This window comes from Dasypus novemcinctus, chromosome 8 (genome assembly GCF_030445035.2).
Source record: "Dasypus novemcinctus isolate mDasNov1 chromosome 8, mDasNov1.1.hap2, whole genome shotgun sequence".
Lineage (NCBI taxonomy): Eukaryota > Metazoa > Chordata > Mammalia > Cingulata > Dasypodidae > Dasypus > Dasypus novemcinctus.
The window spans coordinates 111,456,492-111,479,379 of NC_080680.1; the positions used below are offsets into that span (position 1 = coordinate 111,456,492).

A 22,888-nucleotide genomic window follows, 5' to 3' on the forward strand; every position below is an offset into this window, starting at 1 on the left:
ATTAGAGCCCTTGTCACATCGTCGTAATTATTAACTTTGAGGACAGGGCATCCAGGAGGCACTCATTAAACACAAGAGGGAACGGGCCCTGTGTGGAAGGTAGTGATGCTTCCACCTTGAGCTCATGGCAGAACCAGGGCAAGAAACCAGGACTTGAGTCTCCCAGCACAGCAGGAAGATGCTCGAAGAGTCCCTTGCTGGCCCCACCCCACCCGTCACCACTTTTATTCCCGTGACATTTAGTCAGAGTCACCCCCAGCCCTGGACCCAGTGCCAGCATTCACCCCCGCCTGGAAAGTTCACTGTGCAAGGAAAGATGTCAGAAGAGAAAACATAGGACAGGAGAACAATTGGGGGCAGTAAAAGGCCACAGGAATTAAAGGGTCACAAAAATTGACTGCCGGGTCTTCCACCCCACCCACTCCTTTGCCTCCTGCTGACCCAGGTGTCTGCGGAGCTTGACGGCTCATCAGGCGAGAGGAGAGCGTGGCTGGAGGGGTAGGGTCGCTGCCACTTGACTTGGCCGTGGGCTCCTCCCTGCCAGGGGACGGGAGTTAGGCAGACAACTAAGACGTGGGTGCATGGGCCACTCCCCTGCCAAGAGTGGAAACTGGACAGTGGAGACGCGTTTCCTACCACCCCCGCCCCCGCCGGCTTCCACGACTGTGCAGGTCTCAGCTGCTCCCCAGGCAAACTGTCTCGTTTTGCGCGTGGGAACGTTATTGTAGTAGGAAGGGGGAAACTCAGCAGGGAATTGAATTTAGTTAGATGTCTCCAAAGTCTAATGAGAAGGTGATAGAACATACACCTGTGGCCTGTCTCCTAAGTAGCCAGTTGGGACAAAAACACCCTCTCGAACAACATTTTCCAAAAAACTTTCTGTGATGATGGACGTGCTCTCTGGGCCATCTAATAGCGGGCCACATGCCACATGTGGCTATTGAACTTGGAGCAATGGAGAAAATAATTTTTTCGATTTTTTATTCTATTTAATTTTAATGTTAATATGCTCTAGTAACTAATAGTTCCTGTCTGGGACAGCGTGACCTTAATGGCTATTTCTTAAAGTACATCAGGGAGCAGATGTGGCTCAAGCAACTGGGCACCTCCCTCTCACACGGGAGGTCCCAGGCTCCGTTCCTGGTGCCTCGTAAGAAGAAGGTGAGCAGACCCGGCGCACAACATACAGACACAGTGAGCGCACAGTGAGCGCACAGTGAGCGCACAGTGAGCACACGCAATGGCGGGGAGCGGGGGGAGCAGGGGTGCCAAAAGTAAATAAATAATTGAAAAAAAAGACATCAGAACCACCGAGGTGGCATGTTAAAAATGTCAATACCTTGTCCCCTCTGGGTATTTTGAAATGTATATGCTGGTGTTGGGGCCTGAGAATCTGCATTTTTAACTGCCCCCTCTTTGATCTCAGCGCACACTATAGTTTAGAGCTGATTTAGGGGCCTTTTTGGCAAGGTCATAACATTACTGAAAGCAACTGATTTGATTCTACAGAACTTCGTCCTATGTCTGTTTCATTTTTAGCATAATCCTCTATAGAATTTGTGGTTAAACAAGCCTTTTTAAAGGTCACAAATGTCTCTTTCAGATGGTACAGTCTGACAATATAGTGTATGTCTGGCTCCTTCATTAAAATTAACTTTGTCTGGGAGCTATTTCTCGACTGTGTACCTTCTTCCTGACAGGAATCTGAATGTTTCTTGCCATATAATTCATTTATTCATCTGACACACATTTACCGAGCAGCACCTCTTCTGAGGCACACTTTGTTCTGGGTACAGAGAATACAGCAGTAAATAGAATGAAGAGAAATCCCTGCCCTTTTTTTTTTTTTCTATTTTTTGTCTTTATTCATTTTTTTAATGCTACATTCAAAAAATATGAGGTCCCCATATACCCGCCACCCCCCTCACCCCACTCCTTCCCCCATAGCAACAACCTCCTCCATCATCATGAGACATTCATTGCACTTGGTGAATACATCTCTGAGCACCGCTGCACCTCATGGTTTGATGCTATGTCCTAGTGCGGGAGATGGGCCGTAAACAAAGATACACTATTTCAGGTAGTGGAAAGTGATTTGAGGAAAAGTACAGCAGGGTGAGCGGAATAGAGAGAGCGGGGCAGGACGAGGGTAGGGCTGTCGTCGTGTAGCGGCAATAAGGAAACGCCTCCCTGTTCTGAGATGACATTTCAGCCGTGACCTGAAGGCAAGGTGGGAAAAGAGCCATCTAGCTCTCCAGGGGAAGCATGTTCCAGGTAGAAGGGACGGCAGTGCCAAAGCCCCAAGCCAGGAGCCCGCTTGGTGTGTTCTTGGAACTGTGGAAGCCGGTGTATTTGGAATGGATGAACAAGGTGGAGAATGGCATTCTGGATGCTCTGTCAGAATAGACTGTTAGGGGAGCATAGAGCTAAGAAATAGGATAACAGTCCTGGTGAGAAATGGTGATAACTGGACAGAGTACCAGTGGGGAAGTAGTTAAGAGTAAACCACGTCTAGAAATATTTTGACGGTGGAGCTGATGGAATTTGCTGATGGCTAGAATTGGGGTGGGTGTGGTAGAACAAGAGGCCACAAGGTGACTCCAAGATTTTTGGCCTCAGCAACTGGTAAGCTGGAGTTGCAATTTATAGAGGTGGGGAAGACTGAGGAAGAGGATAAATAGCCAGTTCTGTTTTGGGCGTGTTGAGTTTGCTGTGCCTATCATTCATCTTTGTGGAAATGATAGATACATGAGTGTGGAGGTCAGGAAAGGGGTCCAGGCTAGAGATAGATTCCATTGTTTCTAGGATGGAGATGGTATTTAAAGCCATAAAACTAACGAGATCACCTGAGGAGCCTGTATGACAGAGGATACGAGGTACGTTCTTTAGAGCTTAGAGACATGTGGAGCAAGCCCTGAGGAGACCGAGAAGGACCAGCCTGGAAGGTAGCAGGCGACCGAAAGCAAGTGTGTGGAAAACCTGGGTGATAACATGTTTTAGCGAGGAGTCAGCACATTAAGAAGGAATAAGGAAATCACCTACCCAGAGTATAAATCACTTAGAGCCCTGAGGGATTTCTTGTGGTTTCCACTCTAACGGGCAAAGAACTTGGAAGTCAACAAGGAAAAATCTGAACAAACTGAAAAACAACTCTTAAATCCATCAGAGAATTGAAGTCACAGGGCAAGCAGCTGCCCCCCAAAACAAGAGGCAAATAGAATCACAGCTCACTTGGAGCAGAAGCCTCACCTGGACCCAGTGTGATTCATCATGTCCAGCATTCAGCGGAAAACTACAAGGCGTATTAAAAGGCAAAAGCACAGTCTAAAGAGCAGAGTCAGCATCAGAACCAGACACAGATATGGCAGAGATTGGGGAATTATCAGACTGGAAATGTAAAAATAGCCATGATTAATGTGCTAAGGACTCTAATGGAAAAGTAGACAACACATAAGAAAAGATGGGTAAAGTATATAGAGATGGAAACTCTAAAAAAGTAGCAAAAGGAAATGCTAAAGAGTTAAACGTAGAATTACCATATGACCCACAAATCCCACTTCATCATATACCCAAAAGAATTGAAAGCAGGGGGTCAGACTGATATCTGTGCACCAGTGTTCATGGGAGCATATCTCCAGAATGCCAAAAGACAAAAGCAGTCCACATGTCCGCCAACAGATGAATGGATAAACAAAATGTGGTGTATCAGTACCAATAACAGGGAATGTTATTCAGCCATAAAAAGGAATGAAATCCCAGTATAGGCTACAGCATGGATGAACCTTGAAGACATCATACTGAGTGAAATTTAAGTCACAAGGGCAAATGTAATACAATTTCACATATATGAAATAACTAGAATATGAAAAGTCATGGAGACAAAGTAGATTGCAGGTTACCAGGGGTGGAGGGGAAGAGGAATGGGGAGTTATTGCTTAATGGGTACAGGTTCTATTTGGGGTGATGGAAGCATTTTGGTAATGGATGGTGTTGATGGTAGCACAACACTGTAAATGTAATTAATCCCACTGAATTGTGCACATGAAAGTGGTGAAAGTGGTAAATGTTGTGTTGTAAATAAGTTACCACAATAAATTTTTTTAAAGAAAACAACAATATATCACTTCATACTCACTTGAATGGCTGTCATTTTTTTTTAATGGAAAATAGCAAGTGTTGACAAGGATCCAGAGAAATAGGAACCCTCGTTCATTGTTGGTGGGAAGGTAAAATGGTGCAGCCAGTATGCAAAGCAGTTTTGCAGTTGCTCAGGAAGTGTAGAACTAGTATATGACCCAGAAATTCCACTTCTAGATATATACACATGAAAGAATTTTTTTTTAGGAGGTACCTGGGATTGAACCCAGGACCTTGTACATGAGAAGCCGGTGCTCAACTACTGAGCTGCCTCCACTCCCCAATGAGAGTTGGTTTTTTCGTTCATTTGTTTGTTTTGCTTTTAGGAGGCACTGGGGATTGAACCTGGACCTTGTATGTGGGAAGCAGGCGCTCAACCACTTGAGCTACATCCTCTCCCTTATACACCAAAGAATTTAAAGCAGATACTCAAAACAGTTATCTGTAAACCAGTGTTCATCAGAACATTATTCACACTAGCCAGAAGATGGAAGCAAGCCAAGTGACCATTGTCAGAAGAATGGATAAACAACCTGTGGTTGTTGTACACATGGTGGGATATTATTTAGCTGTAAAAAGGAATGAAGTTCTGATGCATGCTACAGCATGGATGAACCTTGAAGACATCATGTTGAGTGAAATAAGCCAGGCACAAAAGGACAAATATTGTATGATCTTACTCATATAGGAGTGGACAGTGCAGAAAAGAGAGAGTGCTCAATTGTTACAGAGTTTCTGTTGGGGATGATAGAAAAGTTTTGGTAGTGGATGGTGTGGCTGTGGTAGCACAAAACATGAGTGCGATTAATCACCAAATTGTTACTTGAAAGTGGGCAAAATAGGAAATGTTATGTTCTATATATGTTATCACAATAAAACTTTTTTTAAAAAAAGGAAATGCTAGAAATCAAAAACACTGTCACAGAAATAAGGATGCCTTGGATGGGCGCCTATAAAGCGCCTAGAAGAGAGCCTAGCATTTAGGAGCGCTCTGTCATTCTCAGTGATGGACGTCATTGTGTTGGTGCTGCTGCACCAGGGATGCCACCGCAGGCTTCTGGGCAGCCTGGCTCAAAGCTGACTCGCATTGAACGTGAGAGATTGGAGGGCCTGGGTACAGCCTAGAATCGCCATCTCTGAATATTTTCTCCTAGTGGGGATCGTGGCACTGTCTCCTTCCGATGCCCAGACCAGCCAGGACTTGGACTGGGCATCATCGGGGTGCTGACTTGGACAGTTCTTGGGTGCCCTGGCACTAGTAGCGCGCGCTGGTGTCAGCAGAGGAGGCCTGTTGTGGGCTGGGGGCAGAGCTGTGAGGCTTGTCTTATTATAAATGTGGCCTTTATTATATGTATTCTGATTCCTTTTGAGTTCTGCAGAATAAATACCTGAATGAATGGATTATGCGCTACACAGGAGCATAACACAGTGTAGTGGAAAAATATGAAGTTTACCTGCTATGAGTCAGGTGGGCAGCTGGAGGTACAAGACACATAGCCTTTCACTGCCTGCGTTTACACATCTGCAAAAGGGGGTGGTGGTAAAGTATGCGACCCACAGGATTGAAAACAGGGACACAGATACTTGCACAGCAGTGTTCATAGCAGCATTAGACACAATAGCCAAAAGGTAGAAACAACCAAATGTCCTTTGGCAGATGAATGAATAAAACATGATGTGTACAGACATAGACATATTTTTCAGCTATAAAAAAGAATGAGTTCTGATAAATGCTACAACATGGATGAACGTGAAAACATTGTGATAAACTAAAGAAGCCAGATATGGAAGGGCAAATACTGCTTGATGCCATGTATATGAAATTTCTGGAATAAGCAACTTCAGAGACAGAAGTAGATTGGAGGTTACTAGGGACTAGGGGAAAAATGAACAGGGAATCTTAGTGGGTGCAGCATTGCTGTTTGGTTTGATGAAAAAATCTTGGTAATAGATGGTGTTGATGGTAGTACAACATTATAAATGTGACTAATACCATTGAATTGTACACTTAAAATGGTTAAAGTGACAAATTTTATGTTGTATAAGCATAGGATGGCTGTAACTCCTTCTCAAAGTTGTCTCAAAGATTAGAAGTCATATTTTTAAAATGCACTTAGTATTTGGCCTGGCTTCTAAAGTTTAGTTGTTGTTAATAATACATATTAAATAGAGTATAAAATCAAATATGAATGATTATTTCGGTAAGGGGAGCAGATAGCTCTTTCAGGCATTTAGAGAAACTCTCATAATTTGGAGGGGGGTGACAAATGTAGCTCAGTGGTTGAGCACCTGCTTCCCATGTACAAGGTCCTGGGTTCAATCCTTGGTACCTCCAAAAATATAAATAAATAATTTTTTTAAAAAATCTGTGGACCGGGTCATTCTTTCGACACCCATTATGCTTCTCCTGTGATGGGAGACTTCCCAGGCAGAGGAAGCAGCAGGTACAGGGCTCCTCTGCAGGAAGAAGGACTTATGCAGGAAATGAGCATGTTTCCCACACTTGCGACAATTATGAGGCTGCCCCCAAAGAAGTGGCCCTGCAGGCGGGGACCACCATTACCTCGTTCTCCACATCCTCATCCCTGTGGCTATTTTCAGGTACATTATCAGCTGTCAGGCGCTCAGAGAAAGAGCTGCCGTTGCTCGTTCTATACGTGATCTATTTCTGACTCCTGTCATCCTCAGGTTAAATGGTTTGGTTCAAAGGATGCCTAGAAGCCGGCTTGTTAGGGAGGATTTGCGCCCACCCCTGTGCCTTGCGCGTGCCGGGCTGTCTGCTGCAAACGCCGTCTTGGCAGGTGCTCCCGGAGAGGGGGGCCTGAGTCTTGTCATCCTTCCAGACCCAGGTCAGGGGCTGCTGCTGCTTTGCCCCAGGTTGAACTGTTGTCCTCTGGGGTGCTCCCCTTCCCTCGTGCATTTCACAGCCTCGGACACGCTGTGCTCCAGTCGCGGCTTCCAGGGCTGCCCTTCCCAGGAGGGCAGGAAAGGGACCTCACGCGGCTCTGTCCCCGCGTCCAGCCCCGAGCCTGCTTCACGAGCGGCGAAGGCTTGAGCCCTGATCTGGACGTGCAGTGCGGCTGACTGTCCCCACTGGCTTCTCGCTCCAGATGACGCGAGCAGTGAAGCAGATAATCCACGGAGTGACTGTGCCAAATCACTTTGATGGCCTTTGAGTATTTTTAGCTGCCTTTATTTGTGCCGTTGGTAGAGTTTTCCTTCCCTGTACACACTCTTGTGCCTTCTCTGGGGGAAAGAGGCAGCCCAGACGTTCCTGAGGAGCTGAAGGAAACCAGCCTGGGATTAGCATTTTGCTGTGGATAATCCACGGGTAGGTCACGAAGAATTTATCTGACTCTTCTAATTTAGACATCACCACTTGACCATCGTAGCTAAGGGAAAGGAAGAAATCTTAGAGAATTAAATTAAATCGTATTTCTCATCTTTCTTAACCCTATTTCCTATGTATTATGTGACTTCTTGAAATTTGTTCAGACTTCAATAATTGTGGAAAATGTGTTTGCATAAAATCTCTCTGAATATTTAACTTCTTTTTGCCTACAATAAAGACTTTTTCACCACCCGTTCTAAAAGTTTGCCCACTCGATAATTTTTTTTTTTTCCTAGAAACAAGACACTGGCCAAGTTCTTTTGGATATGGCATACAACCACTTGGGCGTGACTGAGAAGGAGTATTTTGGTTTGCAACATGGTGACGACTCGATGGACTCTCCTGTAAGTTCCTTCCCTTTCAGATGTACTGGCCTCCTGCGCAGTTTGGTTTTATATCTTATATTTTCTTACTCAACAGAGATGGCTTGAGTCAAGCAAACCCATCAGGAAGCAGCTGAAAGGTGGGTGTGATCGTCTCATTGCACGTGCACAGTAGTCGTTAGATGTCTCCCCTCCAGTCATCAGTTTGCCTGGAATGCCTAGGATCTGGATTCCAGATGGTGCAGGAGACATGATTGGGCCAACTTCCCTCCGTCTGACTTTTGAGGTAGCAGAGATGATTCCAGATCAGCCATCGAGGGCCCTCACAGCTGTGGGCAAGAAAGGAAAGGCAGAGAGTAGACAACTCAGAGCAAGTGAACCCAAGTTCTTTTAACAGGGAAGAAAAAGGGGAACGAGAATGGCCTTTCAAAGCCCAATGTAAGAGCCAGGGTGGGGGAAAAAAGAGAGAGAGAGACATATACCTGTTACTTTACAACGACTCAATTACATTAGCTGGAAAACTGAGCCATAGATACAAAATATCACGAACAAAAAAAGCTTAATCCTGAAATCCAGCTCATCAACCGTGTGTGGATTCCCCGTGCTGTAGTCTAACTCCGAGTTAGGTGGGCCTTCAAGCCCCCACCTGCGCTCCTGCCGGCCCTGCTCTGTCCTCCACCTGCTTGTCCACCATGGGCTCTCTCGGGTTGCCTGGCTTCCCTTCGTAAAAGTCTCGCTGGTCTGCAGGCCGCACACTGTCCTCTGAGCCTTCCCTCAGTCTCTTCCCTCTGTCTGGAATGCTTTTCCCTCCCATTTCCATGTTTCCAGGTCTTACCATTCCTCCAGGCTGCTCAGCTCCCATCCGTCTCCTGCTAGAAGCCGCGACTCCCCCCCCACTCCCTTACGTCTCACCGTTTCGTGGCTCTGAGCACCTCTCCCTCTGCTCCTAGTTACCGCCTTTATCTTTCTCACAATGCTGCAAGGTCCTTGAGGTTGGGACGCTTGTCACATTCCTCTGTGGACCCCTTGCAGTGCCTGACACACAGGGTGGCCCGTGACTGACTGACAGATGAGGGGTCCAAACCTCCCGGCCCCAGGCCCCAGGTGGGAAGGGGCGGAGCCAAGCAGCCCTGGCCTCCATCCTGGGGGTGGCGAGGGGCGGAGGAGAGGGACGTGGGCTCGCTTTGGTCCCACTGCTGCCCTCTCCTAGAGCGAGGTCCTCCGACTTCTCACCTCCCTTGGGTATCTGTGTCCTCATCACTCCCAAGGACCCGTGGAAACCACGGAGCCCTCGTGGAGATGGATGCCAGCCCCCATCTAGGTTCACAGAAGAATGCACGTGCACAGGGCAGGGGCGGGCACTGTCATCTGTTCTCCAGCTCAGACTTTGGCAAGGCCGTGGACGAGGCCCTGGGAACTGTGGGGGCTCAGACAGGGAGAAAGACGTTTCTGTGATAGAAGCACATGAGAGGACGCTCTGGGCACACACACGGCTGCCTGGAAGAGGCCACGCCTGAGACATGAAAATGTTTTAGAAGCGGAGTGGGGTGAGAAACGGACATCCCAAAGCAGTGGCGGGACCCAGTGAGCCGGGATGTGCACAGTTACAGCGCCACCCACTGGCCCCCAGACAGGGATGCTCACAGGTATAAGCAGACCTTTAGAGAGTCTGAGCCCAAGCTAGAGAGAACAGGTACTAAAGAGACAGAGGGAACCAGGACGGGCTAGGGTGAGGAGGACAGGAAAGCCACCGGGAGGGGCAATGAGGGGAGAAGGGTGGTAGAGAACTAGGTTTCGAGAGCACGAAAGTGCTGAGCACGCAGGCAGGCGGGTGAATATTTGCTGAGTGATGAGAGAAAGCGAGCTTGCGAAGAGCCCAGAATCTTAGCAACACAAACCTGACTTTCTCCTGTTGCCATATCTCGCAAAAGAAATGGACTAATTTGATCTATGCAGGCCTCTTGTACGGACTCTTAGTGTTGATGCATAAAGCCATATTTAAGAATGCTATTTGTGTCTTAGTCACTAAAATGTTAATCATTTTGGGAATTCACTTTGCATTAGAGGCATGAAATATTTCCCAGTATAGAAATGATTTTGAAAGGGGGCATAGCAGAATCGGAAGCCTAGGTGCTGTAGTTCTGATTTGTCCTCAGTGCTGTAACCTCAGATAAGTCACTTACAACTCTAAGCACGTTTGCTCATCTGTAAAACGGTACTATCTATAGCAGCGTAGCCTAATCATGGAGACTTGGTGGTGTTTAAATTCAAAAGAGTAAATGAAAGTGTTTGAAAAGTATAAATCTCTGTGTAATTGTAAGCTGTTATTTCTTTGTGAATTTTGTATAATATACCGATTTAAGAATTTTTAAAATTCCTATTACAGATAACGAGTGCATTGTTTAAACACATTCCTGTGTAATAGAAAGTAGTAGATAAGAGCTGATTGTATGCTGGTGTTGCATAAATATTTTGCTTTTTGTAGACTTAGAGATTTCTGAAACCATCAACTAATGCACTCCTTATTAGAAATTTGCCCTTTTATGATGGAAAAAGCTGTGGTCTAGTGAAAAATGCATCACTTATGGGAGAGTAGTAGCTTACATACATTCATTTTCTTAAGGGAAATTTTAATTTGTTTTTGAAAAATGTTGTAGGAGGTTTCCCCTGTACCCTGCATTTTCGAGTAAGATTTTTTATACCTGATCCCAACACACTGCAGCAAGAACAAACCAGGTAATAACATTTTTTTTAAGTTTTCTATTTAGTGTATAAAAATTAATAACCACTAAAAATGTATTCTTCATTTTATAACAGTGGCCAAATAATTTCCTTTGGGTGTAACTGCACCAACAATTATGATCCAAGTAAAACTTCGAGATCCATGTATTGAACTTTTAATCACCTAATTAGTTTCCCGTCTTGGGCCTAGCTCTCTCACCTCCTGATTTGGTTTGATTCGCAGCAGACTCACATCCACCTCCCCCTACCTCCCCTGCCTCCACCCTCCTTCTCCCTGGCTCTCCCACCTGTTGGAACACACTGTGCCCCAAGGGTGCAATGTCATTTTCTAGTAATACCGGCAGGGTTTAGAAGATGAAACTGTGGAACAATCAGTCCACAGATCCAGTAGCAGAATTATATCTGAAAGGCCAGAAGTGAGGCTATTAGGATGCCCAGAAGTCTCTGTATGAAGAATTTTCCATCAGATCCGCAGTTCGTGGGAACTAAAAAGTAGAGTGCGCGGGGGCCCAACTCTTATCCCTGGTGAATCAGCAGACAGCAGGGCATTTGTAAACCAGATAAAGGAAGGAGGCTGGAGTAGGAGTTGTCTACCCCTCAGGGCCGGGGGTCCACACAGACCCTCATTTTGTTTTGGCTCATGGGTCTTCTGGGTTGGGGGCAGGGTGTGTGGAATAGAGGGAAAGGGCATGGGAAAGCTATCGCCACTTGAACACAGTGCGAGCTCAACTGTGCCTCTACTTCTCCTCCCCCCGGTGACGTTAAGCCCTTTTATTATTTATCCATTTATTTTTCGTAGAAAACAAATGGTTTCTCCAGAAAAAAGCAATGATTTTCAGGATTCCTGAATCCTGTTATGTGTCCATTGTGGCCATCACCAAGGAGGCAACAACTCAGATGCACAGAGCGCTGATCACATTGTAACTTTTAGTATTTAAAAGGCAGATATTAGTCTGCTACTTGTTTGGTTTTTTTTTTTCGTGCACTTCTTTCCTCTAAAATAGCAGACATTGGAGATTGACAAAGTTAAATTTTAAGCCAGCAGAAGAAATGCCCGGCGTGACTCACTGGACAACCACGTGGAAGCACACACGGTGCTTTCACTTTTTCCCACAGTGGCTTCCTCGTGCGGGTGGCCGAGAGGTAGTATAGAAACACTCCACACGCCAGGTCAGTGTACACCCAAAGCTAGTGGCATAATCTCTAAGATACATTTGAAGTGACCCCACCAGGGTTTTCCCAGACCATTAACTAAACATCAGCTTCTCTTCAAGGGATGCTTTAAAAAGTGGCATGGTGGATTCTCTGTGTGTGGGTAGTTTTAGCCAGCAGGTATGTTTTTTTCAATCACAACCCCATCATAAAATATGTATTTTGCTTCATAACCCAGGGCACAGATACCTATATAAATTACTGAAACGCTTCATAAAAACAACAGTAAGCACTGTGAAGTTTCCTTTTCTTTTTAAAAATGCCAGTTGTGGCCCACTAAATTGATTTTGCTACTGATTGATGGATTCCAACTCCGTATGAAATGTGCTAAGTTAGTGACTGTCACACATCACTCTGCCCCCTCCTTATATTGCTAGAGCTGCAGGCTTGAGGCCTCAGGGGGCCACAAAAGACCTGCCTGAGCCCTGCAGGGAAAAGATTGAGTGGAGAGATGGCTGGGAGCAGCTCCCTCACGCTCCCCTCTCCAGTACCCGCCTTACAGGGTCCTTGGCCATCTAGTTCCATACCACGGGAGGAAGCCCCCTGGCCGTGGGCTGACCCAGGCTGCTGCTTGCTGAGCCTCCCAAGGCTTGAGGGACAGTTAAGGAAACGTAGAGTGTTCGAGATGGAGAGAAGGCTCGGGGAGAAAAGAATGTTGCTTTCAGATCTCTTAAGAGCAGTCATGGGGAAAGGGGAGTCCAACGTGCTTGGCCATAGAACTATGACTGGTGGGTGGAGGCTCCAGAGAGGCAGATTTTGGCTTAGGAGGAAGAATTCTCTAGAATAGTTCTTACCTAAGTGCCAGATAAAATTCAGTTTGTCTGTGTTCCTCCTAAAACACTAGTTTAGGACTCCCTCAGTCTGAAGATAGGTGCTGTGCCCAGCGTGGAGTAGGTGTAGCTATCACCTCCCAGAGTTGGGGCACCAGACACCTCTTAATGCAGCAGGAGCCGTGGTAGTGGCCATCCCAGTGGATCCTGTGGCAACCAGGACTATCAGATCTTTTTCTTATGCTGAGTTAGGCGTCCGTATTTATATTTTTTATTTCAATGAAGTGTTTTATCTGTATTCCTGGTACATAGTATCTTATTAAATTCCAGCTTACTAGCCTTCCCAAAAGTAAGTTGAAGAAATTTAACTCTCAGGAGCAACAGGCATATAGAGATGGGATTTATTGTTTGCTTGATTAAAAAAATTTTTTTTCACTTTTTGAAAGCAGTTTTATTGAGATGTATTCTCATACTACACAGTCCATCCAAAGTGTGCCATCAGTGGCTTTTAATCACAACGTGGACATTCATCACCACGTTTTGCTTGATTTTTAAGGGTCTAGGCAGGGAGACATTCATTGCTTTTTTCTGGAACTGAAGTCACGGATGGGCTGCGTTCTGTGAGTGGCCATGCCCTTTCTGAAGAAAGGCGTGCCAAGCGTTTCTTCTAACTTTCCTTTAGTCTGATTGTTAAATAAATGTCGTCTTACTTCATGGTAAGCCTCCACAACTGCTGTTTTTGATAAATTTAGATCACTCTGAACAGTTAGCATTTCGTTTACTGGCAATCTCAAATTAAAATCCGCCTTCTGAGAGATTCCTGGGAAGGCCACACTGCACTGTTCTGATTTCCTTGGTTATGATGTGGGGTTGGCTCAGAAATTTGCTGACGATACCCCCAGGCGGCATTTGGTGAGTGTGATCTCCAGGGTGAGGTTCTCATTTATATCCCTGGGAAGCGACCCTGATTAGTTGGGCTCATCAGTGAAAACTCAGGTTTACCACTGGATTATCTCTAACTCTGTCTCTTCTCTTCTTTCCCTCAGTAGCATTGTAGGACAGGACACTTAATTCTGGTTGAATGTCAGATTGGATAAACATAGAAACAAACTAGGAAGAAGAGGTTTTGTTCTCCTAGTTGGGAAAGGTATAGATTCCAGTGCCAAATAGGTGTGAATCAGCAAATGAGTGCCCCTTCACTCAGTGCAGGGTGTACTGCCCATTGCGGGGAGTTGAGAATTATAATCAAAGTAGTATTTTCAGGGTTATGAAATGGATCCTAAGCGTTTTAGTCATTAAATAGGCCAGAAACTTGTGGCATAATCAGATTTTTTCAGAGCATGAATGTCCAGGTTAAAATGAAACAGCCCACACCAGAAAACTTATCTGAGCTTCTGTTTCCTTGTGGGGAAACTGAGGAAAGAGTTGGTACCTCTCTCATAGGACTGCTATAAATATGAAATGAGATGATTTGTTAGAAAATAGCATGCACACTACACTGCACATTTGAGACAGTATTGCCATTTGAGGCATTCTTATCTCAAAAGACCTGCACCTTGACCCTTAAATGTATACTTTTGAAAGCATGAGGTGACTAATTTGTTTAAACTGTCGAAATTGTCTCTTTCCTGCCCCCCAAATACTTCTGCAGTGTCTGCATTCTATTTTCAAGAGGTTTCCCTTTGGTCGTCTGGGCCAGATCCTGGAATGTCTATCCCGTTTAAATCTGGGTTTTAAAAAAAGGGTGGGAGCTAACTGCCACGTGTTACATGTATGCCACGTCCCTAAATATAAATCTCTCTGGGGACCTCCTGGCTGCACAGCGCTGCTGATGGCCTTCTCTTCCCCTCTTCCTGGAATTAGAGGCGCCGCCTTACAGGCTGAGGGGCTTGTGACCACCTGCCAAGCTCTGCCCACAGAACAAGTCCCAAGTTTTGAAGGTACACATGCTGGCAGCTCACAGCCGCCTGCAGAATTCAGCTGGGAGGTCCCGGCGGCCTCTTAGTTGACCGAGATTTATGCTTTTTTTATCACGCACCCACAGTTCCTGGGACACAGGAAAAAACCCAGCTGGGTGTTTGCACCCCAGCCAAGGAGATGTCTGCACAGACCCTCCTCCCCTGAGCAACTGCATGCAGAGGGAACGTGGGCGAGTGAATGCCAGCACGCTGTTCAGAACAGTGCACCATGGGTGTGGGTAGGGGGGAACCACCTGTGCAGAGTGCACGGGTGTCCTGGTGCTGTCTGTCACCTGGACGCTCAGGAAGGTCCCGGTGAGGGCCAGGGGCTTGCCCTCACTTGGTGACAGGCTGCGCCCATCCTGTCCTGAAGATCCACCATCCCTCTGACGGCATGTGCTGGGCTGGGAGAGCCGGACCCCGCCCATGCCATTTAAAACGTAAGGCAGCAACACGAGTCGCTGTTCCACAAGGGGCAGCCCCGAAATGTGCAAAGTAGATCCTGATACTTGGGACAAAAACAGGTTGTTTTATATTTTGATTTTTCAAAAGTACAGGTCTTGCCCTTGACTCATCCACATTTGTTGATGGTTTGTTTTTGCTTCTTTCAGTTTGAATAGGAATTAACTTAAGACCATTGTTTCATAGGCATTTGTATTTCTTACAACTGAAGATGGATATCTGTGAAGGAAGGTAATTCGAATTTTGAATTTTTCTTTCCTGTCGGTTGCCAGACTAACAAAATTCCCAGTTTTAATCTAATGAGCATGCATTTCTGGTAACAATATTAAGTCTACAAAGAATGGATGTTGAAAGCAGCATCCTGTACAACATTAGACTCTGGACATCTGTTTTTAACTCGGTCTTGCTTAAAGAGAGGCTAAGATTGATAAGCTGTTTCAAGTGTTATTCCCGTTTTATGACAAAAGTTATCTTTCTGGTAAAGACCTGAGAAATTTGAAAGGGAATGGGGATTGCAGAATGTAAATTGTCTTCATTCAGAAAGGCAGATCAGGCCTAATTTAGGTCCACGTCCACACTCCTTTGCTGATTCATTTTCTCTCTGGGAAGCTTTTTGCTCCATCTGCCTATGATTCAGCCCTTCTTGTGTATCAGGACCATCTCAGTGGCTGAAGAGAATCTGAAAGATAGCCCACGAAGGGAGGAGGAAATCCAAGTCACTGGGCCCTGAGCTACCTCCTTCAATCTTTTTTTTTTTTCCTTCTTGATTTATGGAAGAAACTGACCGCTCTCTCCTCCTGTCAGTTTGGGAGGGTGTTTGGAGGCCTCCAGTGTGCTGCAGCATGGGGGAGAGTACGGTCTGGTTGGGCAAAGGGTGAAGTACTTGGGAATAGGGGGGACCACAACTGTCGTATAAGACTTTAGAATAAGGAGATGCCAGTGGGGGCGGGACCATTTGGAAGAGCCACTGCGGACTTGGTGTGATGAGCTGGAACTGGGGTTAGTAAAGGGGAGGGAGGAACTGGATTTACCTGAGCAGAGAGAAGACACCCCCAGCCCCTTCAGTCCCAGTTGGAAAGCACACGCCGAGGGCTAGTGGTCATTTCAGCTCACAGGGGAGTAGAGCAGAGGGTTCTTCTGTCAAAGCTGGACCTGCTTCTTGGGTCCTGGAGACAGAGGAGAGCAGGCAGAGGCTTGTAAGCAGGAGAGGCCAAAGAGCATCTACAGAGACACCTTTTGTGTCAGTACACAAGGGAATTCTGGAGGGAGGGGTGGCCCTGGAGGAAGCCACCGCAGGTGTGCAGGCCAGAGGCTTGAGGGCATGGCAGTGAATATGTGGGGGAGGTAGACAGCTAGAAACAAGGAAGTTCTTGAAGAAAGGATTGACAGAACTGGCTGAGTGTTTAGCAGTCACAGAATTGTAGAATATTTGTCATTTTGGTTATCCTATTGCTCAAAGTAGAGAATGAATTCCTTCTCTAGGACCCTCTGCTTGATCGCCTCCTGTGAGGGGGAGCTCACTCTTTGATGAGGCAACATTATTCCATTTTTGGATAACTCTAGGTCCAGAGGCCCTCTGCAGCAGGAGAAACTTGTTCTCTCTCTTCTACCATTAATTTGTTTTTTTTCCCCACAAATTTCTGCAAGCACCTGTTGTGAGACAGTTACTGTGCCAAAAAAGGCGTGGTGCCTGCCCTCAAGTAGCTTTCCGTCTAGCGCTCCAAATACTGGAAATTGGCTTCTTCATTTTTCCCTTCTCCATTTTTCTGTATGAATTGGTGGAGATCTTTTAGAGGTAGGGTCCATGGCCTGGCTCAGCTTCTTGGCACTCTTGTTCAGGTCTGCTGGTGGTACCCACCATCCCTCTGAGGGAGGGTCCGCCATTGCCATACACTTCTCAGGTCTGTATCAGGTGGATCTCCTGCTAGGCTCAGGGGCATATAGTTAGCATTTCTCCTGCATTGTCAGTGGTAGCCATTGCCCAACACATTGCTATCAGGACAGGCATGGGCTGTTAATTAGTCCAGGTCTCTGACCTGACAGCCCAGAGGGAGCGAGAGGGGCCTGTTTGTGGCCAAGGCAAGGGTAGAATGCAGGCTTTGCGGATTCTGCCAACTGTATTCACAACCCCGTTTCTTTGGACATTTTTTCTTTCTGTGACTTCTTCACAGAATTGTTCTCCATCTAGACTGAAGCCCCCCAGTCTCTCTTCTAAGTTGCTCCCCACGTCCCAGACACCTGCTCTTCTTCTAGCAAGGGTGCTGGGTAGGAGAGCAAAATGGCGGATACTCCTCAAGTTTCTGCATGCTCTCCCATGGCATCTGGGTCCCCAGATGTACTATTAGATGGTGAGTAACGGCGGGACGTATCTGTAGGCTTGGAGAGATCACTTAGAAGTTGGAGCAGGAGCACAGTACTTAAGGGAAGGTGGGTCCCTGCTTCAGGAAGGCCACCTTCACAGCACCCAGGGCCAGCACCCAGAGCAGCGGCATGGGTGCCCCTGGCTGGCCAACCTGCTTAGTCAGAGGGTGGGGTGACTCACATCTTGGGAACCTCCTGGGTGGCCATGGAAATGGCATGTTTTCTCCACTTCCCACTGGGTTGCTGGGAGGAGTGCTTCCAGAACCTTCCTGCCTCCTGTAAGCTCCGTCAGTCCCTCTCTCAGACCCCTCCCTACCCACAATCCCCTCCTCCCACTGCTTCTAAGCAGGCCCTTCCCACTGCCTCTTCGGCTGCGCTGCCTGCCCCAGGCCTGTTGGCAGAGCTCCTGGGCCGGCCACGGAATGGGTGGCTGAGTGGAGAAAGGGAGGGGAGCCACCAGGAGGATTCAAAATATGACTCAAACTAAGGCAGAGCCACTGGCAGAAGTGGGGCATTTGGGAGGGCAGTGAGTGTAAGAGAAAAGGAGAACAAGTCCACCCCCGAGCCTCTTGATTTCTAGTGGACGTCGGGAAAACAGAGAACAGTGGGCAGACCATCTCATCTACTGATCTGGAACTTCAGGAGGGTGAATAGTTAGGAATCTTAATTGTGAGTTTTAAAATTCAAAATACCTTCTTTCTGCCTTCCCCTTCTAAGTGTTTTAAGTCACCCATAACTAAGAAACCCTACAAAAAAGGTCTCACATCTTTACCAGAAAGAGAGAAGGTTGCCCACTGAGCTAAGTGTAAGTGCCTGGCTTTTCTCCTTCAGGACGGGAGCATGGCTTTTCTTGACCAGCCGACGCGCTGGCCAGCCTTGGACCTCTAGCTTCGTGGCCTCTGTGATCATGTGCACAGCTTTAAGCCTGAGAACTTTTTCATTTTATTGTCAGAAACCTTTAACATGTTGCATTTACCTTGACTCTTTGAGATGCATTTGTATCATAAAATTGTTATAATTCATGGGTTTTTAATGGTTAATCCTAGAAAAGAAAGATGTATGTTGCTCATGACCCATGAGTGTTTCAGGCCGTTGTTGGTCCTTGTGACTTTGCTGATGTGTTTTTCTCCTGCCAGGTTGACGTGCCCTCTTAACTCCGCAGTGGTCCTGGCATCCTATGCAGTACAATGTAAGTCTCGACGGGGGCGTGTCGGGAGCAACGGCTCACTCTGACCTGTGCGTTACAGGCGTCCGCCTCTCCTGTTTGACCACATCCTTTCCCCTCTTCCCAAGAAATCCTGTCAGGCAGCTGTCCCACCCTTACCCTGATTTACACTCTCCTCCAGGTTGGGGGTCTGTCGGATTAAAGAAGGTGGGGATGGGGAAAGAATGAATGAGCTGGGGTGGGTTTTCCCCCCAGGAGAGCCATGAGGCAGCAGACAGCTCCTGCATGTTATATTTCCCAGAGCCTTTGCCCATGTTATTGCTGCTGGGAGCTTGAGGATTTATTTTGAGAGTTTCAAGATAGCTAATGGGTTATATATTGGTCTGTAGCAGGACTGACCGAAAGAAATAGAATGTGAGCCACATATGTCATTTTAAATTTTCTATTAGCCACATTAAAAAGAGCAAAAAGCAAAGTAATAAATACCCCTGAATTGTATACTTGAAAGTGGTTAAAATAGGAAATGTCATGTTGTTTGTATGTTACCACAATTTAAAAAAGAAAAGGCAGGGGCGGGTGCTCCCAAGGACTCCGAAAGTGAGCCTCAGTCCTAGCAGCAAAGAACAGGAATCAGAGTGGTACAGAGCCAGGGGCAGGACTTCAGCTCACCTCCCCAGCTGCACGGAACCAAGAAGTGGAAGGAGAGGACGTGAAAGGTGGCTGCAGAGCTCTTAATATACAGTGACCCTGTGCCCTGGTAAGACCAGGCCCAGCGGTAGTCTCCTGTCTAACCTGCATCTCCTTCCCCTTTATCGGGGACCTCACAAGAGGTTGGACGGTGATGGAACTGGATACATTTGAAGGTTCCCCTCTCCCTACGCTACAGCTAAAACAGTCTGGCTATGTAAGGTCCATATGGAAATGGCATGGTCACCAGTCAGTTTGGTTTCTTATTGTCCTCTAGGCCTTGTAGACTCTAACTCTTACACACGATCAGCTGATGACACCAAGCTCTCTCACAGCTCAGGGCAAGTTTAATGTTTATACCTAGAGCTTCAGGTTTGAGAGACAGGAGAGCTAGAAGGGACAGAGCTTTAGACGCCATCAGACTCAATTTAACGCTTGGATTCTGCTTCTGTCCATTGCATGAGCCTATATGTATCAAATCACGTCTCTGAATCTCAGTTTTCTCATCTGTATAATGGAGGTGATGATGGTGCTGTGACAACTCAAGATAGGGTTATTTGGTTCAAGTTTAACACATGTGAAGGTCATCTGTAACCAAAATCTCTCTGTGGTTGGACCATCACTGTTAACTGAGCCAGTGGGAGCACACATTGGGGCCACATTACCTGGTTCCCGTCTCTTCTACCCACATGACCTTGACCCTCTTCAGGCCTCAGTTTCTTCATCTGTTAAGTGGAAATACAGTATCTACTTCATAGGGTTGTAGTGAAGATGAAATAAGTTAATAGACATAAAGCTCTTAGAACAGTGTGCCTGACTCATGGAAAGTATTGTCTTGCTGTGTTTTCATGCCTGCCCAGAAGAAGGCTGCCTAAGGAACTGCCAGTTATAAATAATAAACTCCATTTAGAGTCAGCTGAGAAAACTGAAAAAAAAACCTTATTCCTGGCTTCAGTAGTCAGGTTCCCCTTTGCAAAGGACTCATGGAACTGGGCTAAAGAAAATTAGCATCTAAAAAGTGCTTCATGGAAATATTAGCATGACAGCCATGCTAATAAAATTGTGGGTTCTCACTGGAAATACATATTTAGTTCATAAATGTGGGCACTAAGTTGATTCTCTGCCGTGGGCAGGCAGCACAGCAGCCTCGGGGCACATAGATGGATAAAGCTGGGCTGTTCTCAAGGTCAGGCCAGGTAAAACTAGCAGTGAGGAGCCAATTCCATCCTTCTTGGGACAGAGAGGGTGGGCAGTCCAGAAAGGCCTCTGAGGGGGGATGTCTCTAAGAACTAGTTGGAGTTGGATGAATAAAGGGCTTGCCCAACAGAACACAGTTTGATAGCTTGAGATGCCATATGTTTGGGTAACTGAGGTATAGTCTCTCTTTGCTATCAGACATAAAATAGGAGCCAGGAGAATGCAGGGAAATTAAAAAGATGAGCTATCTCTCACGTCGGCACTACTTTCTTTCTGCTATAATGAGCTTTTGCACGTCAGCTTCCCTACCATAGGAAAACTGTGTACGTCAAAGGTGGGGGTGTGATATGGTAGACAAGCACATGCATGGACACAGGGGTCCACATTCCCAGCTGAGCAGCAGTGGGCAAGCCTCTCCCTGAACTCTCTGTTCCCTTACCTGTTTAATGAGGATGAAAGAAGTGTCTCTCACTGAGTGATAATGAGCATCAGGCGGGGTGATGTCCTCGAGATCCCTGTGGAAACGGCCCGGAGCTTTTGCAAATGTTTGTGTGACTGTTTGACTTTGTTTCCCCCTAGTGGTTAGCACAGGGCGTAGCACAGAGGAGCCACCCAAGACTTAAAGCCACCCTACCAGGAGGTTCACTCTTAATGCGTAAAGTTCAAAATCTTTGTCGGTGACTTGACCGCAGAGGTGCCTTTGCGGCTCGTGCTTGCAGAATGGCACATGGGTTGGAGCAGCTGCCCAGTAGGATGAACGTCTCCGGGAGCTGACGAAAGCAGGAGCAAAATTTCCTGAGACTCCTCCCTGAGGCTCAGGAGTCACTGGCAGGATTTGGTTGCCCTTTGGGGCGTAGCCACGGCCTCCAGCAAATGGCCACAGCAGGCGGCAGGCCCCGTCCTGGCAGGCAGGCTGGTGGCATGGAGGAGCGCTGGCAGGGCACAGCTCGTCTGGGTGCTGCTTGTCCTGACTCTGCTGAGACATGGCTCCATGTCCCCGCTCCTCTCTGGACCTCGGTTTCTTCCCCTCTGAAAGGAGGAGTTTGGACTAGGTGGTTCTAAGACTTCCATGAGCTTTCCTCCTTGGGCACCCAGCGTCAGAGCATCTGAGTTATTTCCCGTAAGCGCCCCATTGTCCACTTAGCCACACATAAACCTCGTTTACACTCACGTCGCCCGGCCTTGAGGTTCCACCTGCGGCTCGGCCGCATGTGCCTGACCTTCCCAGCCTGGGGTTTGACCCCAGCCAAGCTGCGCACATCACTTGGCTTTCTGTCCCGTCAAGTGATGGAACTTGAGAAATAAATTCCTGAAGTTCTTAGCGGCCTCTGGCAGGTCGGTTCTGAGCACCTGCTGGGTGTCAGGCCTGGTCCTGGACCCTGAAGACAAGTCCAGCACTCTCCCATCCCTCAAGGAACCAGGTAGGAGGAGACGGCGCCCTTCATTGCTGCTTGGTCCTCGGGTAGCCCTTGTGAGATGGCGGAGGGTGTGAAAAGCCAGGTGGCTGGAGAGAAGGGTCAGACCCTTGCATCTGATGCTTCAACTCTGGAACAGATTTCACCTGAGCAGCCACCTGGCTCGTCCCTCTTCCTTCTGGGATTGGCCATGAGGTGTTACCACAAGTCTCCCCGTGCCTTGTCCTCATAACAGTGAAGCGGCCGTTTGGTTTAGAAATCTCCCCTGTTAAGTCGGCACCACGGGACACTCGTGAGAGTGCCTGGGCACCTCCTAGCACGGAAGGCAGCTGCCCGAGGAAGTCATTTAAAACCTTTAGAAAGATCAAGGTTAATATTTTTTAAGAAAAAGATGAATTGGAGCCTCTCTTTTTGGTGATGGTCAAGACAAGAAAATGGAATACTATATCAATGACCCATCAAAGCTAGAGATCCTCTGCCTTGCCCTGTCTTTATACAGATGGAGAAACTGAGTCTTGGGGAAGGGAAGCAGGTGTCCTTATGTCCTACAAGCTGCATCCTTGACTTCTCACCTGGGGTCTTTTTTTCCTTGTCTTCTTCACAATCCAGGCTCCCAAATGGTTTGGGCGCTCAGGGCAGCCACATACACCTGTGCAGGTTGTGCACTGCATAACACTTGGGAGTGCCTTTTGTGTCATAGACATCAGCAATTCACCTCCACAGATGGCAGTGAAGGGTCTTGAAGGAGAGGTGCCACTGGGCCAGGCGCCAGGCTAGGAATCCCTCCACAAGGTCCCCCTGTGGCTGCAGGTCCCCAACAGTCCCAGCACCCGATGATCATCTGACCACTCTGAGAATACTTCCTTCTCCCTGAGAACTCTCCCGCCAGCCTTAGCGGGCCCCTGACTCTTCAGCACCTGTGGCCTCTGAGCACATCCTGATCCCCTTTCTTCCACACGTCCCCAAATCCCAGGTGGTGAGTCTGGAGGTAGACAGTAGTCAGCTGGGCATGACCCCTCTCCTGCTCACGGTCATTTTGTAAAGCAAGCTGTCCAGTGCCATGATCAC

At 47.2% G+C, this 22,888-nt stretch overlaps 1 protein-coding gene across 8 annotated transcripts in view; it reads left to right on the forward strand.

Annotated features, from left to right (window-relative positions):
* PTPN3 (protein tyrosine phosphatase non-receptor type 3) overlaps positions 1-22,888 on the forward strand; it is a 144,472-nt gene that overhangs the window by 62,130 nt on the left and 59,454 nt on the right. For 5 of the 8 annotated variants that reach the window (XM_023584102.2, XM_023584103.2, XM_004476536.5 and 2 more), the window contains exons 3-7: positions 7,765-7,872; positions 7,949-7,991; positions 10,509-10,587; positions 15,182-15,226; positions 18,493-18,545. In XM_023584102.2, coding sequence (XP_023439870.2) covers positions 7,765-7,872; positions 7,949-7,991; positions 10,509-10,587; positions 15,182-15,226; positions 18,493-18,545 — 328 coding nt within the window. The remainder of the gene's footprint in view (positions 1-7,764; positions 7,873-7,948; positions 7,992-10,508; positions 10,588-15,181; positions 15,227-18,492; positions 18,546-22,888) is intronic. The other 3 variants (XM_071217077.1, XM_071217076.1, XM_071217078.1) reach the window with 1 other exon arrangement.